Source organism: Rhinolophus sinicus, chromosome 3, assembly GCF_057876585.1.
Source record: "Rhinolophus sinicus isolate RSI-liver-muscle chromosome 3, RSI-T2T, whole genome shotgun sequence".
Classification (NCBI taxonomy): domain Eukaryota; kingdom Metazoa; phylum Chordata; class Mammalia; order Chiroptera; family Rhinolophidae; genus Rhinolophus; species Rhinolophus sinicus.
The window spans coordinates 45,645,108-45,663,990 of NC_142503.1; the positions used below are offsets into that span (position 1 = coordinate 45,645,108).

The 18,883-nt window shown below is 43.5% G+C and overlaps 1 protein-coding gene across 3 annotated transcripts in view; it reads left to right on the forward strand.

Annotated features, from left to right (window-relative positions):
• MAP1B (microtubule associated protein 1B) overlaps positions 1-18,883 on the forward strand; it is a 93,793-nt gene that overhangs the window by 60,668 nt on the left and 14,242 nt on the right. For 2 of the 3 annotated variants that reach the window (XM_019728087.3, XM_074328851.2), the window contains 2 exons: positions 10,152-10,234; positions 12,374-12,514. In XM_019728087.3, the coding sequence (XP_019583646.2) occupies positions 10,152-10,234; positions 12,374-12,514 (224 nt within the window). Of the gene's footprint in view, positions 1-6,294; positions 6,619-10,151; positions 10,235-12,373; positions 12,515-18,883 lie in introns of those variants that run through there. The other variant, XM_019728088.3, reaches the window with a different exon arrangement.

Here is an 18,883-nt window from a genome sequence, read left to right on the forward strand (position 1 = left end):
AAGCTCTTTCTCCCACCAGGCTCAAGGTCGTCCTGCATGCCCCCCAAAGGCTTCGTTTATCTCTGCATGCAGTGAACACGTTTAGGACAAGGAGAGAAACTCCAAAGTCCGGGGGGGGACGGACGGGGAGGGTTGGCTTTTTGCTCTGCTGGGCATCTAAAAGTCAGGGAAATATGAAGCAGGAGAACCCAAGAGAAGGATAGGGTGGAAGGACTAACAGACACATGAAAAACCAAACCAAACCAATGACAACAAAAAGGAAAACCAATTAAGACCAGGAAATATAGAGAAAAATAGGTGTAGACTCCAATTCTGTAATAACTAAATTCTCTGTAAAACAAAAGATAACTAAGGTTAAAAACAAACAAACAAAAACCCCAAACTTGTCTAACTCCCAAGCGATAAACAACTTATTAAATTAAAAAAATATATATTTACAAAACCTCCTGAACTTGTTTATAACAGAATGCAAGTTCTTACTCTCTTAAAAAAACAAACGCTGAAAATTTGGAGAGCAATGTGACGTGCAGGAGTGTACATCAGAGATGAAACAAACACAGAAACAAACACAAAAATTATTTCCAACAGAAAAGAAACACCATTTCCAGGAATATCAGGGGGAAAGTGGGAGAGAACTGGGCTCTGATTGTTCAGCAGAGACAAAGAGAGAATTGGCCTTGGGTTGCGTGTGGGAGGCCTAGCGTGCCCGTTGGAGGGGGGAGTGATTCAGCAAGCACTGGCTGACCAGTGGCTGACCCAGGCTGCATTTTTACCTCTTACAAAGGGGAATCTTGGCATCACAACTTGAAAACCTTTATTTTGGACGAAGGTGGATCAGGAAAAGGTGGAGAAGAGAATAGCGTTACGGTCTCGGCCGTGAGTGACCATGTGGAGCATGACCTGGGTCCTAGCTCTGCTCTCCCACTCTGCGAGGCCTTGGGCATGTCACTGGAGCTCAGATCTTTGGTCCATGAAGAGGGGATAGTAGTAGTTCTCCCCACCACTTCACAGGAATGTTAGGAGGATTAAACAAGGTACCACCTGAAGGACATAATGCTTTGAAAATTCTAAAGCACTCTACACTTGTAAGGGTTTCCTGCCAGTGTTCTTGCGATGGACTGGCTTTCTGGTGTTCAGAGTTTGGTGCTTTCACTAACCACTTCCATGTATTTGCCTGGTGTTTAAGTATTATTTAGATTCAGGTAGCATAGCACAAAGCACATGGCAGGTTCTCCAACATGAATGCGACCTGGAAACCAGCTTCTGCCATCTTTCTACCCATGTTCCCTGTTGTCCCTGGGACACCCAGCCTAGAAAGGGTCCTTTCCCCAGCCTCAGGCTGAGAGCTGCAAGAGTAGATAGATATGACAGAGGAACAAGTTGATTTTGATGTGTGAGAGTCGCTGGGAAATCAAACTCCCTCCAATGTTAGGAGTTTTACTTCCCCGGAGGGGGAATCTGTAGTTTCCCGGTAACAGCTGGCTTTCCTTGTTCTCTGCTGACACTGTTGGTCTTTGGGGATCTGTGTAACCAAGTCTCCCAGCACCTGTGTTTTCTTAAGAGCTTCTCAGTGGCAGGCGCGAAGGGCTGAGTTGTATAGCCCTGCCTTGTGGTCACATTGTGGGGACAGAGTCCCAGAGAGCAGTTTACAGGCTTTTGGCCTCATGTGGAAAGGTGCTGGCTCGGGTAGTAGATGGCCATCAGCTGTGACTGGTTGGCCATCAGCTGTAACCAGGTAGCCATTAGCCACTGATATAACTGCCGGGGCTGCGTTAGGGGGTCGGTTGGTTGGCCGGCAGAGAGGCAGATGGCAGATTGGGGATCGTGTGGCTCCTGCTGTGTGTATCTCACCCGGCCGCCAGAGAGACGGGTGCCAGAAGATCCCTTGTTGGGGTAGTGGTGGATGTTTGTTCCCTGTGTCTCCAACCCAGCTGCCAGCGAGAATATAGTGGTATGAATCCCCTCTCTATGGCTCCGTGGGTGTTCCTTTTTGGCCTCACCATGTCCTGCGTTCTTATGCGGGGAGCAGGAGCTGAGACCCTGCATGGCACACCGCGTGACACACATTCTCCCTCATATCTGAGGGAGGCTTCTGGTAGGTGGGGGCTCCTTAGCCCTCCTCCCAGATGCCACCTCTGAGCCCTTACTCTGGGGCACCTGAGAGAGACATCTGCTGATGGTGGCCTCACAGAAGCACTGTTACTGTGTAACCCATGTTCACCCCCGTTTCTCTCTCTCTTTCTGTTTTTCTTGCTTGGAAATGATGAGGTGGAATAGAAGGAAACAGGGAGAACTATCGAGGCTCTGGGGAACCGGCCTTGGTGCTGCTTGTGAGGCTTCCCCACTTGCTCCTACCGTCCCTCCCGCAGAGGAGGGAGCCTAGCAGACATCTTCCTGCCAGGATGGGGCTGGGCCTGGGGCCTGCTCCGGGCCCAGCCGTGGTTGTGAGAGATAGAAAGGACTTCTGTGAGGGCTCTGGAAGAAGAGATCTGCTAGGAAACTGCTGATGCAGGCATCTGCCCTCCCTCCACACATGCAGCCTTGCTCTTCAAACTTCTCCCATCTCTTAGCACATTTTCTTTACATTGTTATGTGGATTCCTGCAGAAAGGAGGCCTGGATGTTACTCCAAACAGAAACGCTGTTATGAAAAGCTGCTGGGAGCGGTGTTGGTAATTACTTTTTAGTTCCTACACTGAGTACCTTTTATTTCTTGCTTTCACCCATTTAGCTAAATTTTAGCCCTGGGAGTGTTTTTTGCATGTGGGGTTGGAGGTGAGAGGTTTCCTCTTTGCAAATCCACTTTGGTGAAGAGATGGAGTTGAAGAACTCTCACTGCTTTCATTTTCCTTTCCCTCCCTCCTTCCCTCTGTCCCTACTCCTTCCCTCTTTTTTGTTTTTTATTAGTTTCAGGTGTACAAAACTATAACAGTTTTAGACATTTACACCCCTCACAAAGTGATAACCCCCCCTCCCTCAACCTACTGCCCCTCTGACATCGTATACAGCTGTTACAATTCCACTGTCTCTGTTCCTTATGCTGTACTCCACTTCCTGTGACTATATACATATATATTACATTATAGTTGACATTATTATTCAACTTCAGCTTTAGGTGTACACTGCAGTGGTCAGGCACCTCCTTCTTACACCATATACAAAAATAAATTCAAAATGGATTAAAGACTTAAATGTAAGATCTGAAACCATAAAAGTCCTAAAAGAAAATATAGGAAGAAAGTTTGCAGACATTACTCTTAGTAATATTTTTACTGATATATCCCCTCGGGGAAGGGAAGTAAGATAAAAATTAAGCATATGGGATTATGTCAAAGTAAAAAGTTTTCTCACAGCAAAAGAAACCATATAAACAAAAAGTCATCCTACTGAATGGGGGAAGATATATCTGATAAGGGGTTAATATCCAAAATTAAAAAAACTCATTCAACTCAACACCAAAAAAAAAAAAAATCAAACCAAACAACCTGATTAGAAAATGGGCAGAGGACATGAAGAGACATTTTTCTAAAGAGGACATACAGATGGCAAACAGACATATGAAAAAATGCTCAGCCTCACTAATCATTAGAGAAATGCAAATAAAAACCACAGTGAGATACCACCTCACACCAGTCAAAATGACTATCATCAATAAATCAACAAATAAGTGCTGGCGAGGATGTGGAGAAAAGGGATCCCTCTTATGACCCAGCAATTCCACTCCTAGGTATCTATCCAGGTAAATCCAAAACACTAATTTGAAAAAATTTATGCACCCCTATTCACAATAGCCAAAACACGGAAACAACTGAAATGCCCATCAGTAGACAACTGGATCAAGAAACTGTGGGGCATTTATACAATGGAGTATTATTCAGCCATAAAGAAGAATGAAGTCTTACCATTTACAATGGTATAGATGGACCTAGAGAATATTATGCTAAGTGAAATAAGTCAGACAGAGAAAGACAAATACATATGATCTCTGAACTTACATTTGGAATCTGAAGAATAGAATAAATGAACAAACTAATCAGATACAGTCTCAGAGATATAGAGGAAAAACTGAGGGTTGCTAGATGGGAGGAGGGTGGAGATGAGGGAGAAGGTGAGGGGATTAGAAAGCACAATCAGTAACCACAATATTGCCACTGGGATACGAAGACAGTTTGGAAAATATAATCAATAATGTTGTAAAGATTTTGTAGCGTAGCCTATGGACATTTATCTTATTAGGGAGACCACTTCTCCTTCCCTCTTTTCCTTCTTCCCTCCCTTCCTTCCAGAGAAGAAAACAGACTTTAACATCATGATATTTTGTGCTTCTGGCCATTTCTTGCTCTACCAACCCTTCCTTCTACCCAAATTATCCCAGTCCTTTACCCCATGCCTTTCCCTTTCTAATTCTAGAACCTTCTTTAGCCCTCTCTAAGATTTCTGCTTCTTCACATTGGAAGTTTTTCTAATGCTAAATTGAATGTCAAATCCCTTTTCCAAAAAGAATCCACTCTGGTTTTCACCTGGGCAAGGGACCGGCATAATTGGGGGTGAAGACGGGGCATCAGAGGCAGTGGTGGAACAAGGGACAGAGATAGGTAGGCACGAGGGCTCTTCTGCCGGAGCCCCCGGCCCTGACTCAGTCTTGGTTACCCGTCCATCTGTATCAATGACTCAAGACCCTCCCTATCGACTAAATAGATACTGAAGGCTTTCTTTAATCTTCAACTTCGATTTCTGGATTATTCTTGCAAAGTGTTCATTTTTCAAGTAAAGGGAGTTATGGAAGCAAAGTTCTGGATTGTGATCACTAATGGAAATAGAAATTAAATATTTATCCCCAAGACATACAGAGTTATCATCCACTTAAACACAATTTAAAAGGTTTTAGCATTGCTAGTTATTACTTTATCAAGAGGTTTTCCCCATCTCTTAGCGCTGCTGGGACTTTAGGCCCAGCATTCTCTCCTTTGCACTAGGCTGTTTCATTCTGCAGCTGCCAGCCTGGGGTGGGACTGTTGCAGGAGTTGCTCTGGCCTCAGCAGAGATGTTAACAGATGTGTGGGGGATGTTTGTGGGAGAGACGGGTCAGCTGTGTGCAGAGAGAAGGTTCTGAGTTTTATAGTGGTTTGCTTGTGACCACAGCATTGGGTGTCTGAATTCAGCCATGGTCAGCTTCCTCATAAACCAGGGGAGAGCTTGTGCGTGTGTGTGTGTGGGTGTGTTTTGTGTGTGTGTATTTGTGTGTATGTGTGTGTGTGTGGGTGTGGGTGTGTTGTGTATGTGTGTCTGGTGTTTGTGTATATGTGGGGGTGTGTGGTGTTTGTGTGTGTATGTGTGTGGTGTGTGTGGTGTGTTTAGATGAACATTAAACTCCTTTGAGAGGAGACCCCATACACATCTTATAAATTATATACCTAGACAATAAAATGTTGCTTCAAGAGATTTCAAAGTCACCTGGATATAGTAAAACATAAACCACTAGAATAGCCCAACCTTAAAAGACACATAGATTCAATGAATCTGCCAGATTTTCAAAAAGGAAAAAAGTCCGAGCAATAACTGAAAAATAGAGGCTTATGTGAGCTTCAAGCATGGCCTTTGGCAGTGTACAAACAAAAGTCTCATTGTCTGCAAGGATCCTGCTGCTTCAGGGGCTTCCCCAGGCCATCCTGTGTTGTTTCTAAGGTTGAGCAGACCCCTTTTTTGTCAACAGTCCCCTCCATGCCCTCCTCCCACTGCCCCTTCACAATTACACTGAGTTTGTGGAGAGCCTTCAAGGACTTTGTCTTTTCGAAGCAGCAGTGACAATCATTCCATCTCAAGCCCCTGCTTTTGCTTCCCTCTGACCAATGCTGATGAGAGTTAGTCATTGGAGCTGCCTAATGGTTCCCCTGTGAGCTCTTTCTGTAGAATGCAGACTATTAGTGAGAGAGAGAGAGAGAGAGAGAGAGAGAGAGAGAGAGAGAGAGAGAGAGAGAGAGAGAGAGAGAGAGACAGGCTGCAACCGTGCTGTCTTTCTTTCCTGGGAACTTCTTTTCTGAAGCAACTGAATAAGACCTTTGCAGACGAGGGTGGTGGCCTCTCCTTCAGAATGCCTGGCCCATTTCCCAGTGTGAAACATTCCCCAAATATGCAGCTCTGTGAGTGTCCCAGCAGCCAGAGCTCAGAGCCGCTTGCTGCCAGAAGAGCTGGCATCCCATGGGGGTGCCGGGAATGAGGGCACGGTGCTCCGGCCCCTCAGGCAGGCTCCGGGTTTGCCAGATGCTCGGAAGGCCCAGCCCCTGGTTACGTCGTCGGGGGAAGAATCTGGCCAACATCCGTCTGTGACAAGAGCTTGAAGCTTCTCTCTCTCTCTCTCTTTAAATCCCCTCCTTCATTCAAATCCAATCCTATAAAAAGGCTTTTGTTGAAGGAGCAGACATGGCATCTTGGTGCACGTCTGTGTCACTGCTGTCAGTATTTCCAAAGATGGACAAAAAAAAAAATCCTTAGTTGAATTCCTGAACAAACAGTTCTGAAACTTGACTTGGAAGGAGTAAAGGTAACTGGCTACTGTCACATGGCATTTGTTTTGTTTGCAAGTGATGAAGCCACAGAGGAAAGAAACTTCTGGTGGATGGTAAGAAGCCCCATGCCAGGTAGTGTCTCGGGAGGGGCGCGGTGGGAGAGCCAAAGCTCGGGCTGGTCGGGCTGGTTGCTTAGACTTGCGTCTGGAAGAATGTAGTTAACAGGGTTGACACATCGTGTAGATCACTTACAAAAGAAAGGGGCTGTGATTCCTTTACCATCTTTTGGGGAGGAAGCCAAATCTGCTTTTATGGGTTTTTACAGAATATAGTCAGTCATACCATAGCTTCATGCTGCCTGAAAGCAGTCACGTCAAAAGTATGATCAAGGAAATGACCATTCACTTCTCTTTGGTCTTAAACTTTTGCTTAACTTTGTCTTAACTTAGTGCCTTAGAAGCTCCCGAAGTCTTTGTTTCAAGGAGGCCACTGATGGAAAGATTTAGAAAGGGGACAGTTTTCGTGTTTTTGCTGATTGTCGTTTTATCATTTGCTTATTCAATTTGATGTTCTTTTGCTTGAGCTTTAAATGCATATGCTTGTGAAAAGCTAAAACAACCAAGCCAAAAAGCAACATCCAGCAGATTACAGACTCGCATTCGTAATAAAACAAATGCTCTTTCCTATGGCTGAGTTGAATTATTTTTCTTGAGGCTCAGTCCTTTGCCTGCTCAAACTGTGTGACATTGTTCTGTTTGGGGGCTTCTTCATTTTCAGGCACTGGGAGTAAAAGTAAAGGATCGCAAACTTTCTCTTAATTTTACCCTCTTTTATGTGGGTGTTCTGATACCTTTGCTTTTCTCTCCCTTTTGCCAATATTCTAATGCTTTCTGGTTTCTTGCTTCTTTAAACTCATCTCTGATTTTATTCCTCTGGATTTTTCCTAGCTTTCCCCTGGCATTCGATGTCTGTACCTTGTCTGTTTTTTCCAAATCCTAGTCCCAGTTACCAGCACTGCAGAGCAGTGAAAAGGAGGACTCTAGAAGCCAGGCGAATGGGGGTTCAAGTCCTGGCTCAACCACTTGCTAGTTGTGTGACCTTGAGCTAGATAATTCTCTTCTACAGACCTCATTGTCTTCATGGTAAAAGGGGACAGTCATAGTATATATGTCATAGAGCTCTTCTAGGGATTGAATGAATTAGTACATGTGAGGGGCTTAGAACAGTGCCTGACACCATTATTGTTTAGTTTGAGCTTCTTCCTTGTCTAATGTGGGGTCTAATGGTAAATATTAGCAGTTAGGAAAGATAAGATCATGGAGGAGAACAGGCTTGATGATGAGATGGTGGTATTTCTACCTGTTGCTGTTTCCGTACTACTTCTGGTCCTTGATGATATGAAAGAAAAAAAACCCCAACTAAGCTGTGTGCCATGGACCGCTTTTTTTTTTTCTTACCTCTTTATTGAGATTACAATCTGCCTACCATACAAATTCAACTAATTAAAGTGTACTATTCAATGGGCTTTGGTATATTACATTATTAATTTTTTAAAGTTCTGGTAAAATATATAGAAAACATAAATTTTGCCATTTTAACTATTTTTTTTAAATGATTTTTAGCAGGTTTTTATTTATTTACTTTTTTTTAAAGATTTTTTTTTTTTTTTAATTGGGGAAGGGGAACAGGACTTTATTGGGGAACAGTGTGTACTTCCAGGCCTTTTTTCCATGTCAAGTTGTTGTCCTTTCAATCTTAATTGTGGAGGGTGCTGTTCAGCTTCAAGTTGTTGTCCTTTCAGTCTTAGTTGTGGAGGGTGCAGCTCAGCTCCAGGTCCAGTTGCTGTTTGCTAGTTGCAGGGGGCGCAGCCCACCATCCCTTGCGGGAGTCGAACCGGCAACCTTGTGGTTGAGAGCCCACTGGTCCATGTTGGAATCGAACCGGCAGCCTTCTGAGTTAGGAGCATGAAGCTCTAACTGCCTGAGCCACCGGGCCGGCCCTTAACTATTTTTAAATGTACAATTCATTGGCATAATTACATTCACAATATTGTGCAACCATCACCTCAATTTCCAAAATTTTTTCATCACCCCAAACGAAAACTCAGTACCCATTAAGCAGTAACTTTCCATTCCCTCTCTCCCAACCTCTGGTAACCTCTAATCTGCTCTCTGACTCAATGAATTTGTCTATTCAAGATATTTCACATAAGTAAGATCATATAGTATTTGTCCTTTTGTCTGGCTTATTTCACTTAGCATAATATTTTAAGGGTTCATCCATGTTCTATGTATCAGAACTTCATTCCTTTTTATGGCTGAATAATATTCCATTACATGGATATACCATGTTTAGTTTCATCCATAGTGGACATTTGGGTTGTCTCCACCTTTTGACCATGATGGCAGTCTGTGGAGACCATTACCCGTGAATAATGCTGTAATGAACATTGGCATACAAGTATCTGTTCAAGTCCCTGCTTTTGTCCACCTAGGAATGGAATTGCTAGGTCATACAGTAATTCTATTTTAGCTTTCTGAAGAAATGCCCAACTGTCTTCCTGGAAAACAGTTGCATTTTAGTCATTCTCTCTTCTTGTATTTCTCTCCTTTGGTGTCTGCCTTCCTCAGATTTTATTCCATTTCCTCCTGTTATCCAAGTTTCATTGTATTTCCAAGCAGCAGACATATTCTCGTTTACCCTCCCAACAGTGTGTCTCCCTCCCACGTTTTCTCTGTCGCTGATAGATTGGCAGAGCATCTATCATCTACTCTGGCCATAGAGCACTTGATCACTTTCATGTTATTGTCCATGGAGGGGGAGGCTTTGTAGGTCATCTGTAGGCCTCAGTCTACTTCAGCTGGAGGTAGTTTCAGCCACAGAATGTCCCTAAAACCTCCAAGGTATGGGAAATCAGGGATGTGGAGCCAAAGACCCTGAAGAATTTCAGCCCTCCTTGGACAGGCTTCTTCTTTTCCATAACACCTTGCTTTGTTGTTCCCCATCAACTTTGCTTGTCTTTAGGGGGCAATTTGGCCGCCCTGTCCAGCAGGAGAGTTGTTCTCTACTTTTCATTTGCTCACAGTTTTTCCACTTTTCTATGAGCAAGTGAATTAATTAGTGAATCCCCCAACAGACTGTAAGCCTGCCTCAGAAAGCCATAGTGGTTGTTGGGCTAATTGTTAGCCAGGGCTTCTGGATGTCATTCATTTCACAATAAGGCTCCTAATTAATCTCAGCACTTTTCTCACCAGTAGAAAGGCTGATACGGAGAAACATCCCCAATTACCATGAGAAAGGAAATGTCAAGAGCCCCGTTGAGTTTTCCTGGCATCCACCCCTTGTCTTAGATGAAAACTGCCATTAACACACAGAGGCAGCCTGGCGCTCAACCATGAAAACTCGGGGGTTATGAGAGCGTGAGGAGCCGCAGACCACACGGACCCAATTCCAGGAGAAACCTGCTGGGGTCCGCACACACTTGTTTAGTAACACCAATTGTGTTTCCCAAGATGGTGTGGAGAATCCTGGTGCCATGTGCTTCATCAGAGGCAGAAAGGCCTCTGCCATCCCAAAAGCAGGCGGGGCAATTTTAATCCGGAAAAGCTAAAGGTCTCCTCTTTTGTCTGTGTTTTTGTGCCTGCAGGACAAAAGATCCTTCATCACCGAAGTGACGTGTTAGAAACAGTGGTCCTGATCAACCCTTCAGATGAAGCAGTCAGCACTGAGGTAAGTATTCAGCTCTGCGGCATCTCTGGTGGGGCCTCACACAGTGACAGGACCTAGCTGATTGGAGGGGCTGGGGCAGGTAGCAGGAGAGGGACGTGCGAGAGAGAAGTTCCAGGTCCAAGATGCTTCTTTACCCCTAGTCAGTGGCTGGTCTCTGGTACTGCCTGTAATTAGCTGGTGGCTTTGGGCAGGTGATTTACTGTCTTTTTATCTCAGTTTCCACATCTGTGAAACGGAGATCATAACAGTGTTTACATTTAATGCTCCTATTTAATGTTGTGCTTAGAAGTGTCAAGTGCTTAGAACAGAGCCTAGCATACAGCAACTGAAGTATAGATGTTGGGTGTTCTTATTACAAATATCGCTGTTACCATATCATATGAAATTGCCAGAGAGTAACTGGGTATTTCAGAGCCCACTGTAAGATAGGAACTTGGCTAAAGTCAAGAATCCTTGGTGACCCAGGCTAGAGGAGTTGATATCTCTCTATTGCCCACTTCCTTTCTTACAGTTTAGCAACCTTGAAATTGGGTTGCCTCTTGGATAGTCCAGTAGCCACGGTCCTTGGGGGCCCCCGTTATCCACAATGTCTCTTCTGCCCATGCTTTGAGCATCTCTGTGACTGTAGCCTGTTTTATTAAATGGACATATTTTATGTACCATGCCATTCACATACCATAAAATCCATTCTTGTAAAGTATGCAATTCTGTGGGTTTTAGTATGTTTCCAAAGTTGTGCAACTATCACCATTATCTAATTCTAAAACATGTCCATCACCCCCAAAAAACCCTGAACCCATTAGCAGGTACTCCCCATTTCTCCCAGCTGCTGGCAACCACTAACCTACTTTTTGCCTCTATGGATTTGCCTATTCTAAATATTTCAGATAATGGGAATCATACAATATGTGGTCTTTTGTGTCTGGCTCATTTCGCTTAGCATAATGTTTTCAAGGTCCATCCATATTGTAGCGTGTATCAGTACTTCATTCCTTTTATGGCTGAATACTATTCCATTGTATGGATATAGCATATTTTGTTTGTCTGTTGACCGGCTGATGGACATTTAGGTTGCTTCCACTTTTTGGGTGTCATTATGTGTCCTGTTGTGATCCCACTTCGCCTGCCCCAGATCAGCAGGACCTCTTTGACAATCCATTAAAGCACAAAGTTGAGACAAGTGATGGGCTAGCAATCTCTGTGTGACTAGCAGAACCAGGAAATAAATGTAATTTTTAAAAAGCTGGAAGATTAATATGTATCTAGGCAGACTGCCTAGAATAACTGTGAGAAATGGAAAAAATAAGGAATTTCTTTAAGGAATTCAGACTTGCCTATGGAGCAGATGGGACTGGAACAATTACTTTGGTATATGTGTGTTTCCTTGACTAGATTGTGGGGTTTGTGGGAGCAATGGGTCCTCATGCCATATTTACTTTTGTATCCCTCCCATGGTGCCTGGTAGTCAGTTAGTGCTGAGCAGAATCGGTTAGATTGAATACCTTGGCACTTAGAGCGGGTTTCTGTTGAAGGACAGGCTGGCATCCAGCCACTTAAAGTTCCCAGTGTTCTTTAGGGCAAACCATTTACCATTCTACATAAATATTCAGGGGCAGCTTTTTGGTTATTTTCAATGTTAGGTACCTCACTGATCCCATCGGAGGCTGCATTTGGAGCTGGGTGTTTGGTGTGTGGCTTGGAAGGAAAGGGATCCTAGATGGGAGAGGCTGACTTGGGACCCTAGTTGGAAACCTTCCTGAGACAGCAATTGAGGGACCTGGATTATACTTGGTGACTCAGCCTGTGAGATATTCCTAAGTCTCACAAGAACACATGCTGCCAGTAGACACAGCTGTGGAACAAATGATCGCCAGCTGTGCAGACAGGTTTAAAAAAGACAAGGAAACTAGGGGGAGAAAGTCAACCACTGCTACTGTCTGTAGCCACATTTGGAAATTGGTGTTTCTGGGTGAGCTGATAACCACAGTCATCGGCTTTGTCCAACACCCCAGGGGACATCTGAATACAGGGGAATGAATGATTTGGGCTGGTCATAAACTTCCAGCACTCGGCGGGCCAGCCTGGTCCTGATGGTGGGATGGCAGAGACTCACGTTCTGTTCCCCGTGCTGTGTTTCAGGTGCGCTTAATGATAACTGACGCGGCCAGACACAAGCTGCTCGTGCTGACTGGACAGTGCTTTGAAAATACCGGAGAGCTCATTCTCCAGTCCGGCTCTTTCTCCTTCCAGAACTTCATAGAGATTTTCACCGATCAAGAGGTGGGCTCCTGTCTGGGAGACTAAGTTTTATAATCACTTGGTTACTGTGGTCGCCTCAGGCTGTTCTTTGAAAGCACTCCAGGGAGATAGAAGAAGAAGGGAAGGGAATGTCACACCTCCTTTGAAATAAGCAAAACTCGTGATCTAGCACGCTCTATAGTTGTGTGGCTCATCACCAAAAGAATTTAGAGTACTCATCTATAATTAATTGGCAGCATTCTTAATGTGCCCGAGATACAGATGGAGGGGGATTGGAACAATCTCCGTTTTACAGATGGCAAAAATGAAGGAAATGCTCAAAATGAGCCCAAAAGAAAACCCAAGTTTCCTGTTTTCTGAAAGAATACTCCAAAGATCTCTTGGACGTTTGGTAGGACTTCACTGATCTCTTTTACTTATTTTTCCTGATCCGATTATTTCTGATTTCTCTTACTTTGAATGCCTGGTCTCAATGTTTGAACTTAGGCTGTTTGAATAGCCCCAAAAATACAGGGCTTGAGAAAGGGAAGACATATAGGAAAATGGGGCACATTCATGGGGCAAGTTAATGCCCCCAAGAAAAAAGAGGGTTAAAGTAGCTGGACTGAAGGTAGAATATTAATATTTCTAATGACTATATCGTGTTTAAGAGTGATACATGTGAAGTATTAAAAACTAGATGATGACAGTGGTACTTGGGAAAATCAGATTGAAGATTTTAATTTGGTTATTTCTGCTTGAGAATTTATCCTGGCTGGGAAACTTCTCTTTCCAAAGTAATGTGCCTGTTTCACTTTGTTTGTTTATAGTAGTTACAGAAACAATTCAGGACTGTCACCGCAACAGGTTGGGTAGCTGATAGCAGATTTCCACGTGGAGAAGTTGAGGGATGTACTGACGGGAGGAGTTACCACTTCTATTTAAAACCATCTTCCTGAGCACTTCCTGAGATGGCGGCATCTCAGTCTCGTGGGTGTTGCAAAGGGACATCTGTCTCTGCATTTAATCTTCCTTAGGCTATGCTTCACTGAGAGGCCTCTGTGTACTTTTCATCACTGGCAAGAGCTGTAAATAAACTGCCCAGCTTCATTTGGCTCACCTGGAGGCATCTATAAAAAGACTGGTTGGATGACATAACCATGTTTCTCTCTCTACCCACTGCGGGGGAATAAAAAAGTATGAAAAGAAACATTGAAAAGCCAAGCTTTCGGAAGGTGTGATGTCGTCTGGGCCGTGAGGCAGATAGTTCTGGCTTCTCACAGCGAGAAGGGGCCCAGGGCTCACTCACAGCTGGTATCACCTTTCCACTTCAAGATGAAGGCTTTTGCCCTGTCTTTCTCTAGAGCTTGTGATCTGTCATCCTCGCAGGCTGCTGGAGTTCAGGCTCCATTCTCCTCCATCTCATATCATTGTCCCCACACTTAGTAGTAAAGATCCAATTATTCAATCACATTGAGACACCCAAGCTAGAACTACAATTCTCACTCTACCTGCCGCCCTGAAATTGGTGCGTGACCACTTTAATGTCAGAATCTTTTGCATGATTGTGTCCCCTTGTGTATGTTGTGCCTGACGGCAATTGGGCATTTGTATGGTAGCCCAGAGGTCACACACATTATCAGAACCTTGCCTTGGGGAAGGGAGAGAGCGGCCGAGGACTGGATACAGCCCCATGGTTCAGTAACACCGGTGGATGGTTAACTGTCCTGCCTGTAGGCTCGGGGTTCAGCCCTGAACCCTTAGCTCATCTGTATGCACATGGGAGCCTCTCCTGCATTCTGCTGCAGTTCTGCAGCTAATTTCTAGTGGTTGGTTTCTATCCACATCGTTGGATTTTCTTTTTCCTGCCGTAAAACCAGACAGAGGACATATATAGAGAAAAGGGTTTGTCATTGCCAGAGCTTTAAATGAGGTGGTGTCGCAATTCACCTGTCTAGACCCCAAATAATACCCCTCTCTCTCTCTTTGAATAAGGCATAGTGTTATGAAATTGTTGCTTAAATCATTTTTACTAGCCCGTGGAAGTAGAATGTTAGCACAACGGACTATGCACATATCAGAATTTACCACTGATTGCAGAAGGAAAAGAACTGGCCTTAACTGAAGAATGTGAGTTCTGTGGAAGGGCAGATTCCCCAGGGTTTGTCATCACTAGGGTGGGTTCTGAAGAGCACACACCTTCATTCTCACAAGACTCGGCAAGTGTTGTTCAGGCCAGAGACTCTGTGCAATAACTCCCATTCCAATATTTTGGAGCAGGTAATGCTCAACACATGTGGAAAAGGACCTCTCGAGTTCTCCCTAACAGACTAGATCAGTGGTGTCAGGGGTGGTAGGGGACGGTAAGGTGGGGAGAGGACATTGGGTGGAACTCACGCTTCCTCTTGCTCCAACCAGAGCAACTCAGCCTTGATCTCCTTGACATTGTGGACTTTGAAGAAAGGCTGCCACAGCCAAAGTGGATTGAAAATTGGCTGGACTATGGTTACAAGCCTTATGGAGCTATGATTTCCTGCTGTTGCACTGAAAAAAGGGGTTTTTTTTTTGGTTTTGTTTTTTTCACCAGTTATGGTAGTTATGGTGGGAAGCAGGTGGGAGCTCCTCACGTAGCCATTCCAGAAGTCATTTGCCTATTTATTTATTTATAAGAGTCAATTTTATTTATTTATTTATTTATTTATTTATTTATTTATTTATTTTTACCGGGGAATATTGGGGAACAGTGTGTTTTTCCAGGGCCCATCAGCTCCAAGTCATTGTCCTTCAATCTAGTTGTGGAGGGCGCAGCTCAGCTCCAAGACCAGTCACGGTTTTTAATCTTTAGTTGTAGCGGGGCGCAGCCCACCATCCCGTGTGGGAATTGAACCGGCAAGCCTGTTGTTCAGAGCTCGCACTCTGACCAGCTGAGCCATCCGCGCGCTCCTGAGAAAAGGGTTTGAGTCAGAATGACTCAGTAACAAAGGGACGTTAAAGGCCATTTGGTGTCCAGTTTTGTTCCTTTTATCCAGTCCTTGATCCATACTAGTCACTCTACAGAGATCAGAAACACAATTTGGGAAAAACCAAAAATGATACATTTTTTTGACAAGAATAGCTAAACATCAGTGGACTGAAAAATAGAATTATCAGTGCATTTTGAACTTCAGGTTAGGAGAGTCTTAGTCTTTGGAGGTCAACTGCAAACCTAGAACTTAGAGATAGAACAATCATCTGGCTAACCCATCCCTCCCTGAAATCTGAAGCTGGTGAAATCAGCATCTCCAAGGGACATTTCTCAGTCTGTCTGTTAGAAAATTTTTCCTTATTTGTCTTATAGTATCTTCGAGGAAGAAATGTGATCCCTGTTCTACCTGACAGTGTCTTAGACATCCTTCACCAATGCTGCCAGTTTTTTTTTCTTCCAGATTAATTATTTTCAGGTTCACTCACTGTTCTTCATAAAACAAGATATTAATGGCTCCTTACAGTCCCTGGTCACTGTCCTTCCAACTAGTTCCATTGGCAGAAAGGGGAATGGGCGTGGGGGAAATTCAAGAGTTCGGTCTTCGTCATGCTTCAGTGCCTTGGTGTTAGCAGACGCCAAGTTGGATATGAGTCCAGAGCTCAGGGAACTAAGAGTTGGGCTGGAGCTATTAATTGGGAAGCCATCAGCATATGAGAAAATAGCTGAAGTGATCTAGAGAGAGCAGTGCAGAAGAGAAAAGGGCCCTTGTCTAGCATTTAGAGGTTAAGGTCAAGGAGAAGGAGCCAGCAAGGAGATTTGTTTCAGTTTGTTCTCTTGTTTGTTTGCTTGTTTGTTTACGGTCTAGTTTCTCTAATAAAATATTGTGACTCATCTTGGACACCATACTTCAGGGGTTATTGACCAGGTGAGAATTTTGAGAGTCAATGACTTCCATAGTTTTCAATACAATCTTCTATTGAATAAGTCTAAAAGTAACTGGACTATTACCATCCACAATTAAATGTCAGTGGGGAAGGGATGCCGGCTCTGAGGAGCTCTGTAATTTACATAATTTGGGGGGGCTCCCTTTCAGAAAAAGAAAACAAAATTATTAATACACAATGAAGTATAGGGCTTTGGGAGCATGCCAGTAAGGGGCCTTAAAGTTTAAGCTTCTTTAACTTTATGATAAATCCACTTGGCTGTAAACTGAAATCCCTGAGTCTTTTCCATGGATATTGTTAAGCGACATCTCTAAATCCTGCACGTGATATACCTACCTGGTTTATCGGACCTTACCTTTATCTCTTTAGAATACCATCCTGGTCGAGTTGACTTAGCTATCATCACCCCAATGTCCAAAGCTTTTGTAAACGTCGTAATTCTGCCGTCCCACATTTTGCTACGCTTCCCATTTTCATGCCGTCAAAAGGTTTGATAATCGTTTCTTCACCATTTTTATCCAAGTCAGTACTCAGTAAAACGTAAAGAAGCCCTGAGGAGGCCCATCAGAGACCTCTTCCCAGGTTGACACTAAGCAGCATTATTTATATGGCTGGTTACAACTCCACCTAATTCTGTTATCACGCTGTTCAGAGATCCTGTGAAACGTCTTGCTGAAACCCAGAGATATGCTGTCCACCGTATTTCCTCATTAGCTAAGCAAGTAATCTAATGAAAAAAGGAAACGTAGTTAATAGGTCATGACTTAAAAATTCAAATCTTATTTTATTAATATTATCTGCAGTAAAGTCATTTATTTCTTTTATCTTCCTTCCTCTTCCAGTACGCCTGCATTTAACTAGAAAAAGAAATTGACAAAAAAGACTATCTTGGCCCCAAGCAATATTTCTTCCAGTCATGTCTCTCATCCATCTTTTTAAGAACAAGGGGAGGGTAACAATCAGTGTGCTTGAGAGGTCTGAGCAGGCTCACGTCACTTCCCAAGTGTCTGCTCTGGGAGGACAGTACGTATTGAATTGGCCAAGTTCTATGCAGTTCAACTAACATCTGGCTTTTTAGCCTGATGATACATTGGGGGAACAAAGTTAACTATGATACAGAGATACAAAAGATCTGCTTCCTTTTATACAGGAACTTTTAATATAATGGGCTATAATAGCTATCATTTACCATCAGAGTTTGGATGAGTATTTCCAAACTCTTTTAGAAGAAGCCTCAGTTTCTAAGGCTAAGACCTACCGGTAGTCACAAGTTTCCTTGCCCCTGCTCTTATTATTGGAGCCTCCTTATTGCTCTCATCTGTTCTTTGAATAAGTATTGATTGAGTGCCACTGTGGACTGGACGCTCATGAGACCCAGTCTTTGCCCTGGAGGCACTCACTGTCTCGTGTGTGCATTGGAGTACAGGTCTGGAGGGAGCCTGTGGGGAGAAGTGGGGAGTTGGTTTCTGCTGTGTAGCTCCGAGGCTGTAGTAGTTGTTCCTCCTCCTCCTTCTCTCTGCCCCATTCCATCCATCCATCTCCTTCTTGGAGAGCTCTCCCTAGCCTCAGTTTCTGCATTCTGGTCTCATCATGCACAGTATGCTGCTGCTTCTCCAGAGGGACCAGGTTTTCCCTCTTTCCCTTATACATCATAGTTTTCCATTCACCTGCCTCTCTTTGCTGTTTTTCATTACCCTTGACTTCCTCGGAATTCTCTGCAACCTTATTTTTATTTGGGGTTGTTTTCCTTCATTTCATAGGAACTCTCTGAGTAGAGGTGAAAAGATAGAAGGTAGGAAGGTATTCCTCAAGTTTTTTTACCAGCTCCTTGAACTTGATGATTATGTCACATAAAAAGAGCTAGTGATTGAATACCCCCTATACACAACTGGAACAAACCCTTTGCTGCGACACTCCTCAGGGTGGAATTTCAAAAAAGAAAATAGACTAAATTCTTAAGATTTCACTATTAGAGATTCAACATTTGAGTTATCCTGGAGTTTTCCTCTAAAATGTATTATAAAACATGAATAGTTTGTGTGTGCCCTGTGTGAAAATTAGGATGGAGAGAGTCATAAGAATCCTCAATGTGCTATAGTGATGGTGAGGAGGGTCTATGCTAATTATCGGACAAGGATCCATATTTGGTGTTCATGTGTGCTTTGGTCAGCAAATAATTTGAGCAAAGACTATCCCAGAGATAGTTACCATTCACGTTTTCAGTTTCCTTAGCTTCCAAAATAGTTGATTCTTATGCCTTTTATAGGAGATTATCAAGTTAAGTCAGAGGAAACAGCAAACTCAGACTTGTTGTTTTGTTATTTTGTGACCCTTCACATAAAATGTAGAATGAATAGGCTAACAAAACAAAAATGGCTATTTTACTGCAATCTCATGTAGGAATATTTAGATTCTATAAATTACCTTTATGCATACATATACACTAGTAGCCTCAGAATGTATCTGGGGTTCTATATGAGATAAAGGAAACCACTCTAATAC